Genomic DNA, 14,862 nt, shown 5'->3' on the forward strand with positions numbered 1-14,862 from the left:
GTTTCCATGCTCCGCTCCTATCCGAGATGGAATTTCGACAACACCTCCCCGTTGTTCTCCCGATACACGTCCTGCAAGGGAGAGTGTGTATCCGGAGAACAACAGGGGGTGATGCCGAAACACCGTCTCGGACCAGAGCAGACCATGGAAACTAACCCATCTACGCATCCGTGGGCTGTCCAAAAAATGTGGACAATCTGAAACAGAAACGCTCGCAGATATGCAAAGACCTGCATAACTCCGACCGTATCTCTTTCAGACGGGAGACGCCTAACTAGGATCAGTGACCTAAGACCATGATACGGATAGAGGGGTTATACCTAGGGTGTCGGTGAGGTCAGGCTAGCGGGGCTGTGGCGAGTTGGTGCAGTAGTGCCGCGACGCGGTGCAGGCAGACCCGCAATGCTGACGAAGACAATCGGGGTCACCGAGGTCCCTCCGCCGGGGCCTCCTCCTGCATAAAAAGGCAATACATTAGTGACAATTGAAAATTTCGGCAGAACCTCCCCTGCACGGGGAGGTTTCAAAAACCTGCAAAAAAGATCGGCACGAAGGCCAACATCCACAAACAATGGCTCGATGGCCGAAAACCACATACAACAACTATTACTACTAACAAGGGCTCGATGGCCGACATCCATTGCATGATTTGAATAGAAAGGGAAGGGCGAACCTAGTGTGCTCGTCGATGGTGGGCGGAGTCGGGAGCGGGGCGCCGAGGGCACAGCACCGCAGCTAACGAGGCATGGACAGCAGTCGGGGCTCCTCCTCCCTTCTTCCTCCTCCCTTCTCCTCTCCACCTCCCTTCTCCTTCTTCCTCCTCCCTTCGCCTCTCCTCCCTCCCTTCTTCCTTCTTCCTCCTCTTCTCTTCCTCCTCTTCTCCCCTTCCCTTCTCTCCCTCCTCCCCTGCTCCTATGGGTGGTGTGGCCAGGGAAGGGACGCCCGGGACTCGGCCGCCGCTGCCAGAAATGGCCGGCCGGCACCAGCCAGCCACCTCTGGGCGGCCGAGGCGAGGGGGGCCGGGCCGCGGGGAGCTGCCGGGGTGGGGCGCGGCCGGCAACGGGGGTGGGCGCGGTGGGCGCGATCACGGGCGAGGCGGGCAGAGGGTGCGGGCGCATGCGGGCGCGAGGGCGGGTTTCGCCGGCGAGGGCGCGGCAGCGGCGGGGGTGGGCGTGGCGGCGGCTGGGGTGGGCGCGGGGGAGCGGGCGTGGCTAGGGGCGTGAGGGTTGGGCCGCGCGGGGTTGGGCCGGTGGCCTTTTAGGGCAATTTTTTTTGAAAATCAACTTTGCCGAGTGCCCCCTGGGCCGGCACTCGGCAAAGCCCACTTTGCTGAGTGCCCCCCATGGCACTCGGCAATTTTTTTTTGTTTTTGGGCCCAAATTTTTTTCTGGGACCTTGTGACAGTATTTCAAACTCTATTTTAAAATTTGGGGCAATTTTGACTTTTTTTATATATTTCATTAGTTTATTTTGTTTCGTCGAATTTTTCGGGATATTTCAAATTTGAACTGCAGGTACATGGAATAATGGACTTTGGTCATCCAAAAATTGATACTCATGATATTTAGGGTATGTTTAGGCCGTATGCAGGAACTCACATGAAATCTCGAGCATCTCGTTGACGTAACATGTCGAGGTACTTGCCAAAAATGTGATTTTAAATTATATAAAATGCTCGACATGTCGAGGTACCTCGAGATGCTCGACAAGTACCTCGACATGAAAATCTCGAGCATTGCCGAGTGCCGGCCCAGGGGGCACTCGGCAAAGTTGATTTTCAAAAAAAAAATTTGCCGAGTGCCTGGCGCTGGCACTCGGCAAAATAAGTTTTAAAAAATTAAAAAAAATTGTCGAGTGCCCAAGGCTTACACTCGGCAAAATATGTTTTAAAAAAAATTGCCGAGTGCCTGGGGCTAGCACTCGGCAAAATAAGTTTTTAAAAATAAAAAAAAATTGCCGAGTGCCAGCCGTTAGGCACTCGGCAAAATCTGACGGCAGGTGGCCGCCGTCACGGCCGGCCACCTTTTGCCGAGTGGGATCTTTGCCGAGTGCCGCGGCACTCGGCAAAGCCCAGTTTTGCCGAGAGCCAGGCTTTACCGAGTGCCTCACTCGGCAAAGCCACCTTTGCCGATTGCTTTATTTTGCCGAGTGCGGCACTCGGTAAAATATTGCTTTGCCGAGTGCCCCAATAAAAAGCACTCGGCAAAGTCCAGTTTTCCAGTAGTGGATGATTTGTATTTGGTTTTTCTCTTCTTTCTTCCCCCTACTCACCGTTTTGCTCGATCTTGAGTTCATGAGGCTTTGGGGTTGTTGTGTTGGGTTTAATTCGTGAAAGGATATCAGATGAACACACTGCCAAGTGAATCAGGCAGATTCATCACGAGCATGATTTTTCACCCTAGGGAGAATTTCTTGAGAAAACTCCACTTCCCTAGATGGATATTCAGATCTGCATCATTTCCAGTGTTTGTGGGGTTTGATTCTTTGGGGATATCATCTAATACACCTAAGAATCATGTCAACAGAGTTTGGGAATTTTTGGAGGCGATCCAGCATCGGATTTTTGGGAAGAATTTCAGGGACGTGAGCTGATCGAGGAAATCGTCCAGGTCGCCTGATCCAACCGGCCAGACTGGTTCTTCGCTGTCCAGCTGGCCTCCCAGACGGCCACGCTGCTCTTAGGGCCAGCCAGGCGGGCACCGTATATGTATACTTAACAATACTTCGATTCATGTGAACAGAGCAAAGAGGATGTAGATCAGATCAGAAACAAAAGCAGAGCAGATCAAGAGCAGATGCAGTGCCAAGGCACCCTATCGTTTGGGCTCTATGTGGCTTTGGACTCAGGTCGACACAGGAAAAAAGAAGTCTCGTGCGCAACGTATACCTCTTGGCATCATTGGTAGTGATAAGCAAGCCCAATCAGTTTTGCCACGCACTCCGCCTGTAAACTAGTACTACTACTAATCCATCATCAACTCCTCCAGTCGTGGGTGATACATATGCAAAAGCCCCTATCAGCGAGAGCCGCTATTAATTTATTCTTGTGGCAAGGGCATCATCGGTGGGCTGGACGCGCGCCTGGCAGGTTGGCGTGTTATGGCGGGGTGCTCTCTTTTCTTTTTTGTTTTTGGAAATGCGCGTAGTTCAGTGACTAGCCGTGGTCTTCTTCTTGGCCCATGACTAGCTTTAGAGCAAAAGACAGCGCAAATCATGTGGTCTCTACCCATGTACCCCAGCTTGCTTGTCTTTGTCTATGTTAATTATTGAGTGAGTGTTGGCTCGCACAATCAAGAAGATGTATTAGTAACAATATTCTAACACGTCCATTTGGCAGAGCAAAGCATCTTGGTTAATTAGGTGCGCATTTTGGTGTAGACTTGCGAGGCCATGATCGGCGAGTAATTTTCTTCTTCTTATTTTAAACAAAGGCAGCACTCAAGATGCTCGGAACTTTAAAAAGGACAGCCCCCATTTCGGGTTACATTACATGGTCAATTCTAAAAGAAAAAGAAAGCAGACAACGATATAGGAAAAATAAAAGGAGTGGGCTTGGGCAGCCAAAAAATTTAGTCTGCTCGTGCTCCTAGAAAGGGCTGACACTACCCATTTCGTGGGATTAAAAAAAAAACTACCCATTTCGGGGCCAACAAGTATTAGTAGCTCTGGTCATTATTGGATGGAGGGGTGGTTTCACGCGACGTGACTAGCTAATTTGGCATCTGCTGCCTGGGTTGAAGGTCGTCAATTATTTTGGTTGTGCGATAGTGATAGCCTCTAACATTGGCAGCCGAGGACGCACTACCCATTCTAAATCTGGTTTTGGTAGTATAATTTACAAATTAAAAGTGTTTTTAGAAGCAACGGCAGAAGTTGAGCCGACTGTGTATGTATGTAGGTACACTGCCTTGTGAGACTACTACGACAACTGTGTAACATCATAATCTTCATCTAACGTGCCGCTTAGACGTACGAAAAGTTACAAGTCAGTACGTATGAAAAGTTGAGTCGTCAACTCGACGACTCACGTCGACTGTGTACCAAACATTGTTTCGTGCAACTAGATGTATTATGATGATGTGACTCGTGTTTCCAAGCACTAGTAGCTAATATATTTTTTCTAAGCACGCAACCATACTCGCTACTAGCTTGAGATCTACAACCATGTGGAAAGACGGTAGGACAGCGGTTCACCATGCACAAAAAGCACTGGCAGCTTATATTATTATTACACAGTGTAGTACATCGACGTACGCATGGAACAAGTTTATCGTTCTAATCTCATTATTTGTTGTTTGTTTCTAGTTATATATATACAAGTCTGACGTGCTGGCAACGGTGTACATACCTTGTATAATTTGTTGCACAGAGCTTGTACCAAAAATGGGCTTTGCCGTAACGTAAATTCGCTCCGAGGCTAAGCCAAGATACGAGTGGTGTGGCATTAACAAATGTTTTGCAACTCCAGACTCGAAGTGAGAAGGATGAGACTGAAATACTAGGTCTATCGAGTGAGAGATGAACAGGCGAGATAAATAGTGGGGGACGACAGGACCGAGTGACGAAAGAGGAGTAAGTGCCTAATGAACCGACAGTGAAGGAGAGAGTGGGAGATTGAATAAAAAAATTCATGCTGCAGGTAAAGTTTATTTTTATTCCATATGCTCACATGCATGTATGTAGCAAATCGAGAGATGCCATGCCACTAAGTAGAAAAAATAGCAGCAGGTCACTGGCCACACGAGACACGACACGCTAAGCGCGGGATGAAGACAAATACTACTTGCGCGTGGATGCATATGACCCCAGTAGGCCAGCTTTATTATTTTGCGGTTGTTCCGGCCGGGGCTCGGCCAGTGCGATTACTGAAAAGTTTTTTCTTTTGTGAATAGATTAGTCAAAAGTTAAGTGGGCATGCATGTGATTCCAAGTCTTTAACGGCGATGAACAAGAAATATACTAATACAGACTTGTGTCAGTCAAGTTGCTACTCCTCTACTCCATTTCCTATACAAGGGGAGTCGCTTCCTGCTGGGATCATCGCCTCACAGATTCTGCCGCACTCTCTTTCGGTCCACATTCTGTCCTGCAATAAGTTGAGGTGAGCACTATATAGTTAATTTCCTTCCGCGATGTTTTCTCCATGGACGACCGAGTAGCATTATATAGTTAATTTTGATATCAAGTTATGCTCTCTGGGGATTATGAGACAAATCTGTGCTTATATATGTATGACTTACTACTAGCAGGCAGATAGGCTTGAGCCATGGCAGCCGCCCTGGATGCCTTAGCACCCTACGTGAAGAAGCTTATCGCGGACATGGCACAAGAAGAGGTGTCCATGCTGCTTGGCGTCTCCAGCGAGATCACCAAGCTGGAGGAGAACATGAAAGGCCTCAAAGCCTTCCTCAAAGATGCCGAGAGGAGGCGCATCACCGACATGAGCGTGCAAAGATGGTCGACAAAGCTAAAGAATGCCATGTATGATGCCACTGACATCCTCGACCTGTGCCAGCTCGAGGCTGACAAGCGGAGGGAGTCCAATGGTGGTGGTACTGTAGAGCATAAGTCGCCCGGCTGTTTCCAGCCATTGCTCTTCTGCCTGCGGAATCCTATGTTCGCACACAACATAGGCAGCCGCATCAAGGAGCTCAACCAGAAGCTGGAAAGCATTCACAAGGAGGCGGACAAGTACAAGTTCAATATTGGCCTCGGTTCCAACCCGGAGCCAAGGAAGCTAACTGCTGCTGAGTTATCCAGCTATAGGACAAGTTCACATGTCGACGAGTCAGCCATAGTTGGAGAACAGATAGAGAGGGATACAAGGGAGCTCGTTCAGGTGCTAACCACAAATGATGATAATAATCACAGCATCAAAGTTGTGTCTATCATTGGTGCAGGCGGCATGGGTAAGACCACCCTCGCCCAAAAGATCTTCAATGATGTAACCATCCAAGAGCACTTCAAAACAAAGATATGCCTAAGCATCACCCAGCAATTCGATGTTGTTGAGCTACTGAGGACAGCAATCGAAAATGCTGGCGGAGACCATGGTGGGAAGCAAGACAAGAGCACGCTGACTAAGACCCTCATCAACACCATATCCACAGGCAAGTTTCTGCTTGTGATGGATGATGTGTGGAGTCATGAGGCTTGGAACCATGTGCTTAGTGTCCCAGTCAGGAATGCCAGCAAGAAACTACCTGGAAGCCGGGTCCTTGTCACTACAAGATCTGCACACCTACCCCAACAGATGCAAGCCCCCCTGCACCAACACCGTGTCAGGCCTCTAGAGAATGATGATGCTTGGTCTTTGCTCAAGAAACAGTTGCAGCCTGACCAGGTTAGTCATCTATCCATACTTTATACAACTAGGATATATACTTAATTTATAGAAAGCGTATGGATCATAGTTCCGTTAAATCTAAACATTAGTGCAAGGAACACCAGCTTACGAGAGTAGAAAAAGGAGACCAGTAAAACATGATTGAAAGAGAAGAATAAGCCCTCGTTTAGTTCGTGAAAAGTTGGAAATTTGGCTATTGTAGCATTTTCGTTTTTATTTGACAATTAGTGTTCAATCATAGACTAATTAGGCTCAAAACGTTCGTCTCGCAATTTCCAACCAAACTGTGCAATTAGTTTTTTTTCGTCTATATTTAATGCTCCATGCACGTATCGCAAGATTCGATGTGATGGGTACTGTAGCACTTTTTGGGAAAACTTTTCGCGAACTAAACCAGGGCTAATAAAATATACAGGTAATAACAAAACTCTAGGCTCAAGTTAGCAATTACTCACTCCATCCAAAAATTTAGTGCATGGCTAGCTCTTTATGAAGTCTAGCTACTAGAAATGTGATCATATTTAATATCTACAGAAAATATTAACTTCAATTATGACATCAATTTAGTATCATTAGATTTTGTTTATAAAGAATAAATAAGTATATTTAGAGCAAACCTATTTCAGTTTATAAATGTTCACTATTACTGTAATGATATTTAGAGGCGGTCAATTTGCATTTACGGAGGCAGGCATGACATCAGCCTCCGGCCTATCATCATTCTTAATCAACCATTTTCGACGATGGGCAAACGACCGCCTTCATAAATCGATTAATGAATGTCTGTATCTGTTAATACCATTGACGGAGATAGGACTTGGAGAATCAGTTCAGCACTAGCACCTCTCTACTACTACACCACACACTTATTTGTGACTATATAAGATGCTATCTTTTTATATCAACATTTCTTAATCTTATATTGAATATTTTGAATACTAATTGAACTCAAATGGAAAAATTTTAACTATAAAGTTTAAATCTTGTCAAGCACTTCAACTTTGGTATAGGATATGTCTCCATGCGAGATTGTTTAAAAAATCCAAAATTTTGAATCTCATAATATGTGAAATTAAAACAAATATTTGAGACACTAAAAATTCATAACTTTTGCATATGAAGTCGTATGAACATAAACTTTAAATATAATCAAAATTGTAGAGCTCAATAATATCTATAGCTTTGTAATTGACAAATTCTTTGTTTCAAACTATTTAGGTTGCCAAAACTTCCTTTGTTTCAAACTATTTTGGTTGACAAAATCTATAAATATAAATGATCTCAGATATTGATATGGTATATACAAAATTTGTAGTTATCAGTAGGATCTAAACTTTGTAGATGATAATTTTTTATCAGAAGTAATATAGAGTCTCTTCTAAAATTTTGAAATCCAAAATTAAGAATTTCAAATTACTTCAAACATTGGAACAATCGTTTTAAAAATGTTAAATTTCAAATTTAAAAATATAAAATAATAAAATGAATATTCAGCATTCTAAATGACTTAAGATATTTTGACTTTGAATTTAATATTTGGGAATTTGATTTCAATCCAAAACTTGTCAACAACAAAATTATAGATCTCACTAAGCACTACAATTTTGATATAAAGTTTGTCTTCATCCAACTTTATATGCAATTATGAATTTTTGGATAACTATTAAATGTGTGTATTATAATAGTCAGGTGCATTTTGGTCACTTTTAACTTCTCTCTCCAAAGTAGTTGTAACGCCCCAGAGTCCAAACGGCTCAGATCCACTCTGCACGCTGAGCGAACCACACCTACCACCATCCCACTTACGCTTTCGTCCTGGCTTCGCGTAAGAGGATTAACCCGGGGATGGTGAGATGGACTCTAGAAGCCTTATATGTTGGTCTATCCCACCTTTAACAACCAAGGTGGGACTAAACTCTCCACAATATCTCATTAACTTGCATATGGGCCACTATGGGCCAAATTCCAAACTGGGTCGGATGTCACATACAACCCCCCTCAAAGGAACCGACGTCCTCATCGGCCCAACACACCCACAACCGGGCAAACGATGACCAGGAACGTTCCCTCTTAGCACATGCAACCGTGCGCCCAGTGCCGGCACATGTGCCATGTCGTGCACCCCGCGGGGCCTACACGCGCAATGAACCCCATGTCCGCACACCTGACCCGCACGCGCCCATGGCCGTGAAGGTCGGCTCCGATACCTTTTGTAATGCCCTAGAGTCCAAACGGCTCAGATCCACTCTGCACGCTGAGCGAACCACACCTACCACCATCCCAGTTATGCTTTCGTCCTCGCTTCGCGTAAAAGGATTAACCCGGGGATGGTGAGATGGACTCTAGAAGCCTTATATGTTGGTCTATCCCACCTTTAACAACCAAGGTGGGACTAAACTCTCCACAATATCTCATTAACTTGCATATGGGCCACTATGGGCCAAATTCCAAACTGGGTCGGATGTCACATACAGCCCCCCTCAAAGGAACCGACGTCCTCGTCGGCCCAACACACCCACAACTATGGGCCAAATTCCAAACTGGGTCGGATGTCACAGTAGTCCTTAGAAATATTATCTTAAGAGCTACATTGTCAAAGAACCATTTACCAGCATTGAAAAGTACTTTGTAGCTAAGACAACAGTGAGCAGTGTCCCTTAGCAAAGACCACCATTGAAGAGTGCCCTACCGCAAATCTTTACAATATGGCACACTTTTAATATGTTGGCGAATCTAAGTGTCCTGGTCATATAGAAGAACCATGGTCAAATTACACTTCAGCGTGTGGAGCCTCCTTGAGCGACGTAGGCCAGGCTCCCGAAGTTGAGGACCTGGCCCGGAGCGAAGGTGCTGGCCGTGACGGAGAACTCACCGGGGAAGCAGACGCCACTGTCTGGGGCGGCGCCGCTTGCTCCGGCGATGAGGCGGGTGGCTCCGGCCACTATAGAACTAGAATCACACTTGACGTGCTCCCCTACCTAGAGCGCCAGCTGTCACGGGATCAGAACCGCGGCAAGCATTGTTGTTTGTATTAGTGTAAGAGTACATGTCTCCTGTGTCTTGGATGGACTCAAGAACACTAGAATCAACAGAGGGGACACAACGGTTTATCCTGGTTCGGGCTCCCGGGTCCCTATGCCCGGCATCTAATGATCCTTATACTCAAGAGCACCCAAAACCTAGGGGTTACAACAGAGTGTAAGAGAGAGAGATTTGTAGGGGATCGCTCGGTGCTGATCCTAGGGAAGCCTCGTCGCTGGTGGAACCTTCCCCCCTCGCCGAAGAGGAGGAAGACGATCGGAGGAAGGGGATGGAGCTCTCAGTGCCCCTCTCTAGGTGGATTTGCTCTTGGTGTAGAGCACGAACTGGTTTGCTGAGGAGTCCAATGATCCGTCTGTGGATCGTCTGGAATTGTGTTCTAGAATCGTCCACTGGAATCGTCCTCTCCCTCTTAGGATCTGACCTCCCCTTATATATCAAGGTAGGTTGGGTACATGATGGTTTGAAAGAGTTTAGCCTATGGTCTACATGCGCTGGAGTCCAGGAGGGTCTGGCTGTGGCGTCATGTGGACCGTGGCGATGTCGTGGAGCCAAAGAAGCCCTAGGCATCGTCCAGCTACTCTATTCTGACACGCTGAATGTCAGGCTCTGTCGGCTTGGACCGGTCTTCACCAGGTGCACCTTCTGGAGGCTTCTTGGTGGCGAACACAGCCGGCATGGGGGGCTGACGCGCGAGCCCGGAAGACCTGGAGCCCCTGAGGCTAGCGGAGGAGTTTGGCTTCTTGCATCACGCCCAGTGCGTGACCCTTTCGGAGGAGCGGTTGACCGCACGATGCCCGCGGGGCAGTGCCAGGAAGCCCCTGAGCCTTGGTGGCTCAGGGGGTTTGCCTCGAGCCCGGGCATTTGCTAGAACCAAAGGCTGGGAAGGGGCTAAGGATCGGGTCCATTCTCCCTTCGATCAGGAGCCTGGGGCTCGAGCGAGCCCCCAAGTCCCAAGCAGAGGCGCCGGGCGTGCTCGGGCTCGGCCCAATGCCTTAGCCAGAGGGTGTGCGTGAGCGTATCCGATGGGTGTAGCCCCCGAGCTATCCAGGAGGGGACGGTCGTGGGATCTCTCGGTCGGGAACCCTTGATCCTGAGGCTTATCATATCTCTATGTTTGGATTTCGTCAATAAGTAACCTCTAAATATAATGTTTGTCTAAATTATCCACCTATGCCATTACAAACCATAATGTAAAGTAGTCCAAAATTTACAACTAAATTACTCAGTCTACCATTTCTTATAAACCAAAACGAAGACCCTAGGTTTGCATATAAATGAATATTTTAATGCATCAAGTGCGTCCTAGTAGATAATGCCCAGATTTCGACTTTCGACTATCCTAGTCGTCCTATAGCTAATAATACCACGTAGCTGCCACACAACAAATTTAAAACGCAAACAGACCATTTAAAGTCTGATTCCTGTAGCCACAAGAAAACTTTTTTTTTTGCAAGGAAAGCCACTTCAAAACTTTCTGTAGTATAGTCCTGTTTCCCAAATGAGAACATTTAAAGCCCAATTGCAATGCACGGATTCCATATATTAGTCTTATGGGATTTTGGGCCCATTCATGCGGATTCCATTTCAAATCGGCCCTTTCCAAGCATAGTCTTGTGCTTATTTTCGAATAAAGGACGGTACACTTCCAATACGTTGGCCAACCTAGGCTTCATTGTTTCACAGAAGAAGCTTATTTGCTTAGAGAAGTACATAAGCAACCTGATAGTTGTTCGAAATAATTAAGAAACTTTAAATTAAATGTTCGCAGGTAGATGGAATTGATCAACTGAAAACTATTGGGATGGAAATTCTTGAAAATTGTGATGGCTTACCACTTGCAATTAAAGTGATTGGAGGTCTCTTGAGCACAAGATACCCAAGTGAGCATGAGTGGAAATCTGTTTTGAACAAGCCAGCTTGGTCACTGACCGGACTGCCTCCAGAACTCGATAACCGACTATACTTGAGCTACGAGGACTTGTCTCCCCAGATAAAGCAATGCTTTCTGTACTGCTCACTATTCCCTAAAGGTCAAGAACTCATACATGGTGTAGTAACTCGAATGTGGATTAGTGAAGGATTTATCCAACCTTTGGATGGTAGTAGTATTATTTCACATGAGTATGGGTTCGAAGAGATGGCAACTGAGTACTACCGAGAGTTAATAAAGAGGAACCTTATAGAACCTGTAGAAGAATATTCTCTCACTGGATACATGTGCACCATGCATGATGTGGTCCGCACCTTTGCTGAATACATGGCAAGAGAAGAATCACTAGTGGTGGTTGGCAGAGAACATGCTGCTACTGGTATTGGTGGTGGTGGTGGTGGTATGCATGTCCGTCGCCTCTCTATAGAACAGACCGTATCAGTACTGGATTGGGGCATTTTGCAAAGGCGAGAGTCACTTAGGACATTAATGATAAATTCTAGAGTAAACTTTCATCTTCCTGGTGACTCGCTGAGTAGTTTCTCTAGCCTGCGGGTACTGTACATATGGTCTCCTGATTCTAATAGATTGGTTCCCTCTCTATCTATGTTGAAGCACTTAAGATTCCTTCACTTGGAGGATACTGATATATCTTGGCTACCAGATGATATCCAGAAGATGAAATTTCTACTGTACATTTCACTTGGTAACTGTAAGAAGCTATGCTATCTTCCTGGCAGCATCATAAGACTTGTGCATCTAAGATCTTTTAACATCGATGGATCAAATGTTAGTGTCATTCCTAAGGGGTTTGGTGAGTTAACAAATCTGAGGTCACTTTATGGCTTCCCAGTACACGTGGACATGGATGCAAGCAATAGCTGGTGCAGTTTGCAAGAGTTGGAGCCTCTCTCCCAGCTTAGGGATCTTACATTATATGGCCTAGAGAAGGTGCAGGACAGCCGGATGGCTGAAAAGGCCATGATTAGCAGCAAGTGCTACCTTGGGGCTCTAGAATTGAACTACAGTGCAAGTAGACGTACTATAGGGACTGGTGGTGCTGAGGCAGAGCAGCAGCAACAACAGAGTGTGACCGAGGAAGTCTTGGAAAAGCTCTGCCCTCCAACCTGCCTAGAGAATCTACGTGTGATAGGAGGATACATTGGTCGCCGGCTACCAAACTGGATGTGTGCTCCAGCGTCGGAGGACTTTAAGAGCCTAAGGTATTTGAGGCTGGCCAACCTGCCTTGCTGCACCCAGCTCCCTGATGGTCTGTGCTGCCTCCCATGTTTGGAATTGCTGGTCATCAAAGATGCGCCAGCCATCAAGCGTATTGGCCCCCAATTCCAAGCGTCATCCTTCGTGGCAGCTAGAGGTTCCGATGGTAGTACATCTGCACCGTTTCCGAAACTGAGAAATCTGCAATTGATTGGGCTACGTAAGTGGGAGGAGTGGGAATGGAATGACTGTGAGGAGCATATGGATGTGAAAACTACCATAGCCATGCCTTGTCTGGAGGAACTCCGAATACGTAACTGCAAGCTGAGCTGTCTTCCACCGGGCCTCGCCAGCAGCAAGAGGCATAATCTTAGAGAACTAAACCTGTACGAGCTCTCCAACCTGACACATGTGGAGAACTTCCCTTCAGTTGTGGATCTTGATGTGTTTGACTGCCCTGAGCTGAAGAGGATCAGCGGCCTCTCCAGGTTGCTGAAGATTAGGATCGTTCGCTGCACAAAGCTGGAGGTTCTAGAAGGTGTACCAGCACTCGACAGCCTCGTACTGGAGGACTCCACCAAGGACACGCTTCCAGAATACCTGCAAGCTGTAAACCCAAGGTATCTCGAGTTGGATTGCAACAAGAAGCAGAACCTTGAGATGCAGCCACATTGGAACGGATCCTCCTCATCTCCAGGTAGCTCCGAATGGGACCAAGACTGGTAACTGCGTAGCTGCCTCGAAGATGGCGCGTGTGTTCAGGTAAATTGCATTCTTTCACTAGGCCGGAAGTGAGTTTTCATATTTATTAATTATTGCTTGTACTCTGATTCGTTGCAGGAAAAGCTTTCATTGGACCACACATAGAACAGCAGGGCATCAAAATATATGGTGATTAAACAAAGTGTTGCTACAGCCTGCCAGTCCGACGAGAGGACATCTACAATTGTTAACAATCAATTGTCTTGGAACAAAAGAAAAACCACAGTGCTTGTGTTCACCTTTTCCCTGTTCAAGTCTGGCCAAAGTATGTGTATTATCATCTCTTATATTTGTAATTATATTTTTTCTCTCAAATTATTACGTATTTTCAAGTGTCAATATGCACTGACCGTGTAACTAATGTATTGCATGCATCCAGGATCCTTATGGCAGACACATGACGTTAGCTTGCACTGGCAAGTGGGACTGAGATATGCTTGGTAGAAGCACGTCTCCAGCACGCAGTACACATACTCTGTTCACATGCAGACTGTCAACATACTGCCAAATCATGGTTACGGATACCGTCTCCTGCACTCTTGTAGTCTTGACCATGTATATTTGTACACTCCATATATATTTTTTGAAGTAATGGACCTATATATATTTGCACAAGTAATGGGCCTGAAGTCGTGGATCTTGTAATGGACCGAATGTATGGTGATGAAAGCAGCAGAACATGCAGCACGAACATTGTATTCTAACCTGATTGATGATAATGAAATCAGGCATCCCAAACATTATTGTTGGTCGATCTTACTCAGCCTCCTCAATGTAATGGCGATTATGGAGTTTTCCTCTCCTCTAATCTCGTGGCAACACCATATGTGTCCTCTGCTTCTGTCGTCTGCACTGCACCAATATATGAAGGCCCTCTGCTTTGTGAGGGAGGCAGAGAAAATGGGCAGGACGAGCCTTCACTGTGTCTGCAAAGCTGTGACTGAGGAATATAATGGTTCATTCATACTTCTTTGGAAGCACGGGACAGAGGTTCATCGTATATATACATATACCATATGTCTGTGAAGAGAGGAAGGACGAAGTATAACATCGTCGGTTGGTTTTTGGGCCCTGCACCAGAACACCTCTGTCGCTTGGGCTCTCAATCTGTACGAGGACCTTACCAACCTGATATATATGTACCAACCGGAGACGCCTGCGAGTCGACCGGGCGGAGACGGCGCCAGGGCCACCGTCCACAACCTGCAAGCACAATCTAACAAACCGTTCTCTTTCCCGGGTTTGGAGGCGTGAGAGCTGGGCCTCCGTTTTGGTAACAGGTCGGAGGTGCCCTTGTAACCTGCTGACTGCGTAGGTCTCTGCCACTTGCGGTGGCCATGTTACAATTATACTATGAGATCAGAAGGTAAAGGGCTTGAGTCCCACGTAAATGTAACGTACAACTTTTGCAGAAGAGTTTAGATGGGTGGCCGAGTTACTTAGCTACGGTTTGCGTCGGAGGTCAAATCCTTCGTTGCCAACATGCTGTGCCGGTAGCTGTGGATAAAATCAGTTGGCCCCCTTCACTTCTTGACGTGGCTGGAGTTGTTCCGGAGTTGTGGCA

General features: G+C 46.5%; 1 protein-coding gene across 1 annotated transcript; it reads left to right on the forward strand.

Moving 5' to 3' along the window:
* Nucleotides 1-4,868: 4,868 nt before the first annotated feature.
* LOC136485761 (putative disease resistance protein RGA3) lies at nucleotides 4,869-14,020 on the forward strand. Its single transcript, XM_066482603.1, has 5 exons — nucleotides 4,869-5,101; nucleotides 5,250-6,343; nucleotides 11,157-13,298; nucleotides 13,377-13,563; nucleotides 13,678-14,020. The coding sequence occupies exons 2-3, from the start codon at nucleotides 5,267-5,269 to the stop codon at nucleotides 13,260-13,262; spliced, it is 3,183 nt and encodes a 1,060-aa protein (XP_066338700.1). The 5' UTR covers nucleotides 4,869-5,101; nucleotides 5,250-5,266; the 3' UTR covers nucleotides 13,263-13,298; nucleotides 13,377-13,563; nucleotides 13,678-14,020.
* Nucleotides 14,021-14,862: the final 842 nt, after the last annotated feature.

The sequence above is a fragment of the Miscanthus floridulus genome, chromosome 10, assembly GCF_019320115.1.
Source record: "Miscanthus floridulus cultivar M001 chromosome 10, ASM1932011v1, whole genome shotgun sequence".
NCBI lineage: Eukaryota > Viridiplantae > Streptophyta > Magnoliopsida > Poales > Poaceae > Miscanthus > Miscanthus floridulus.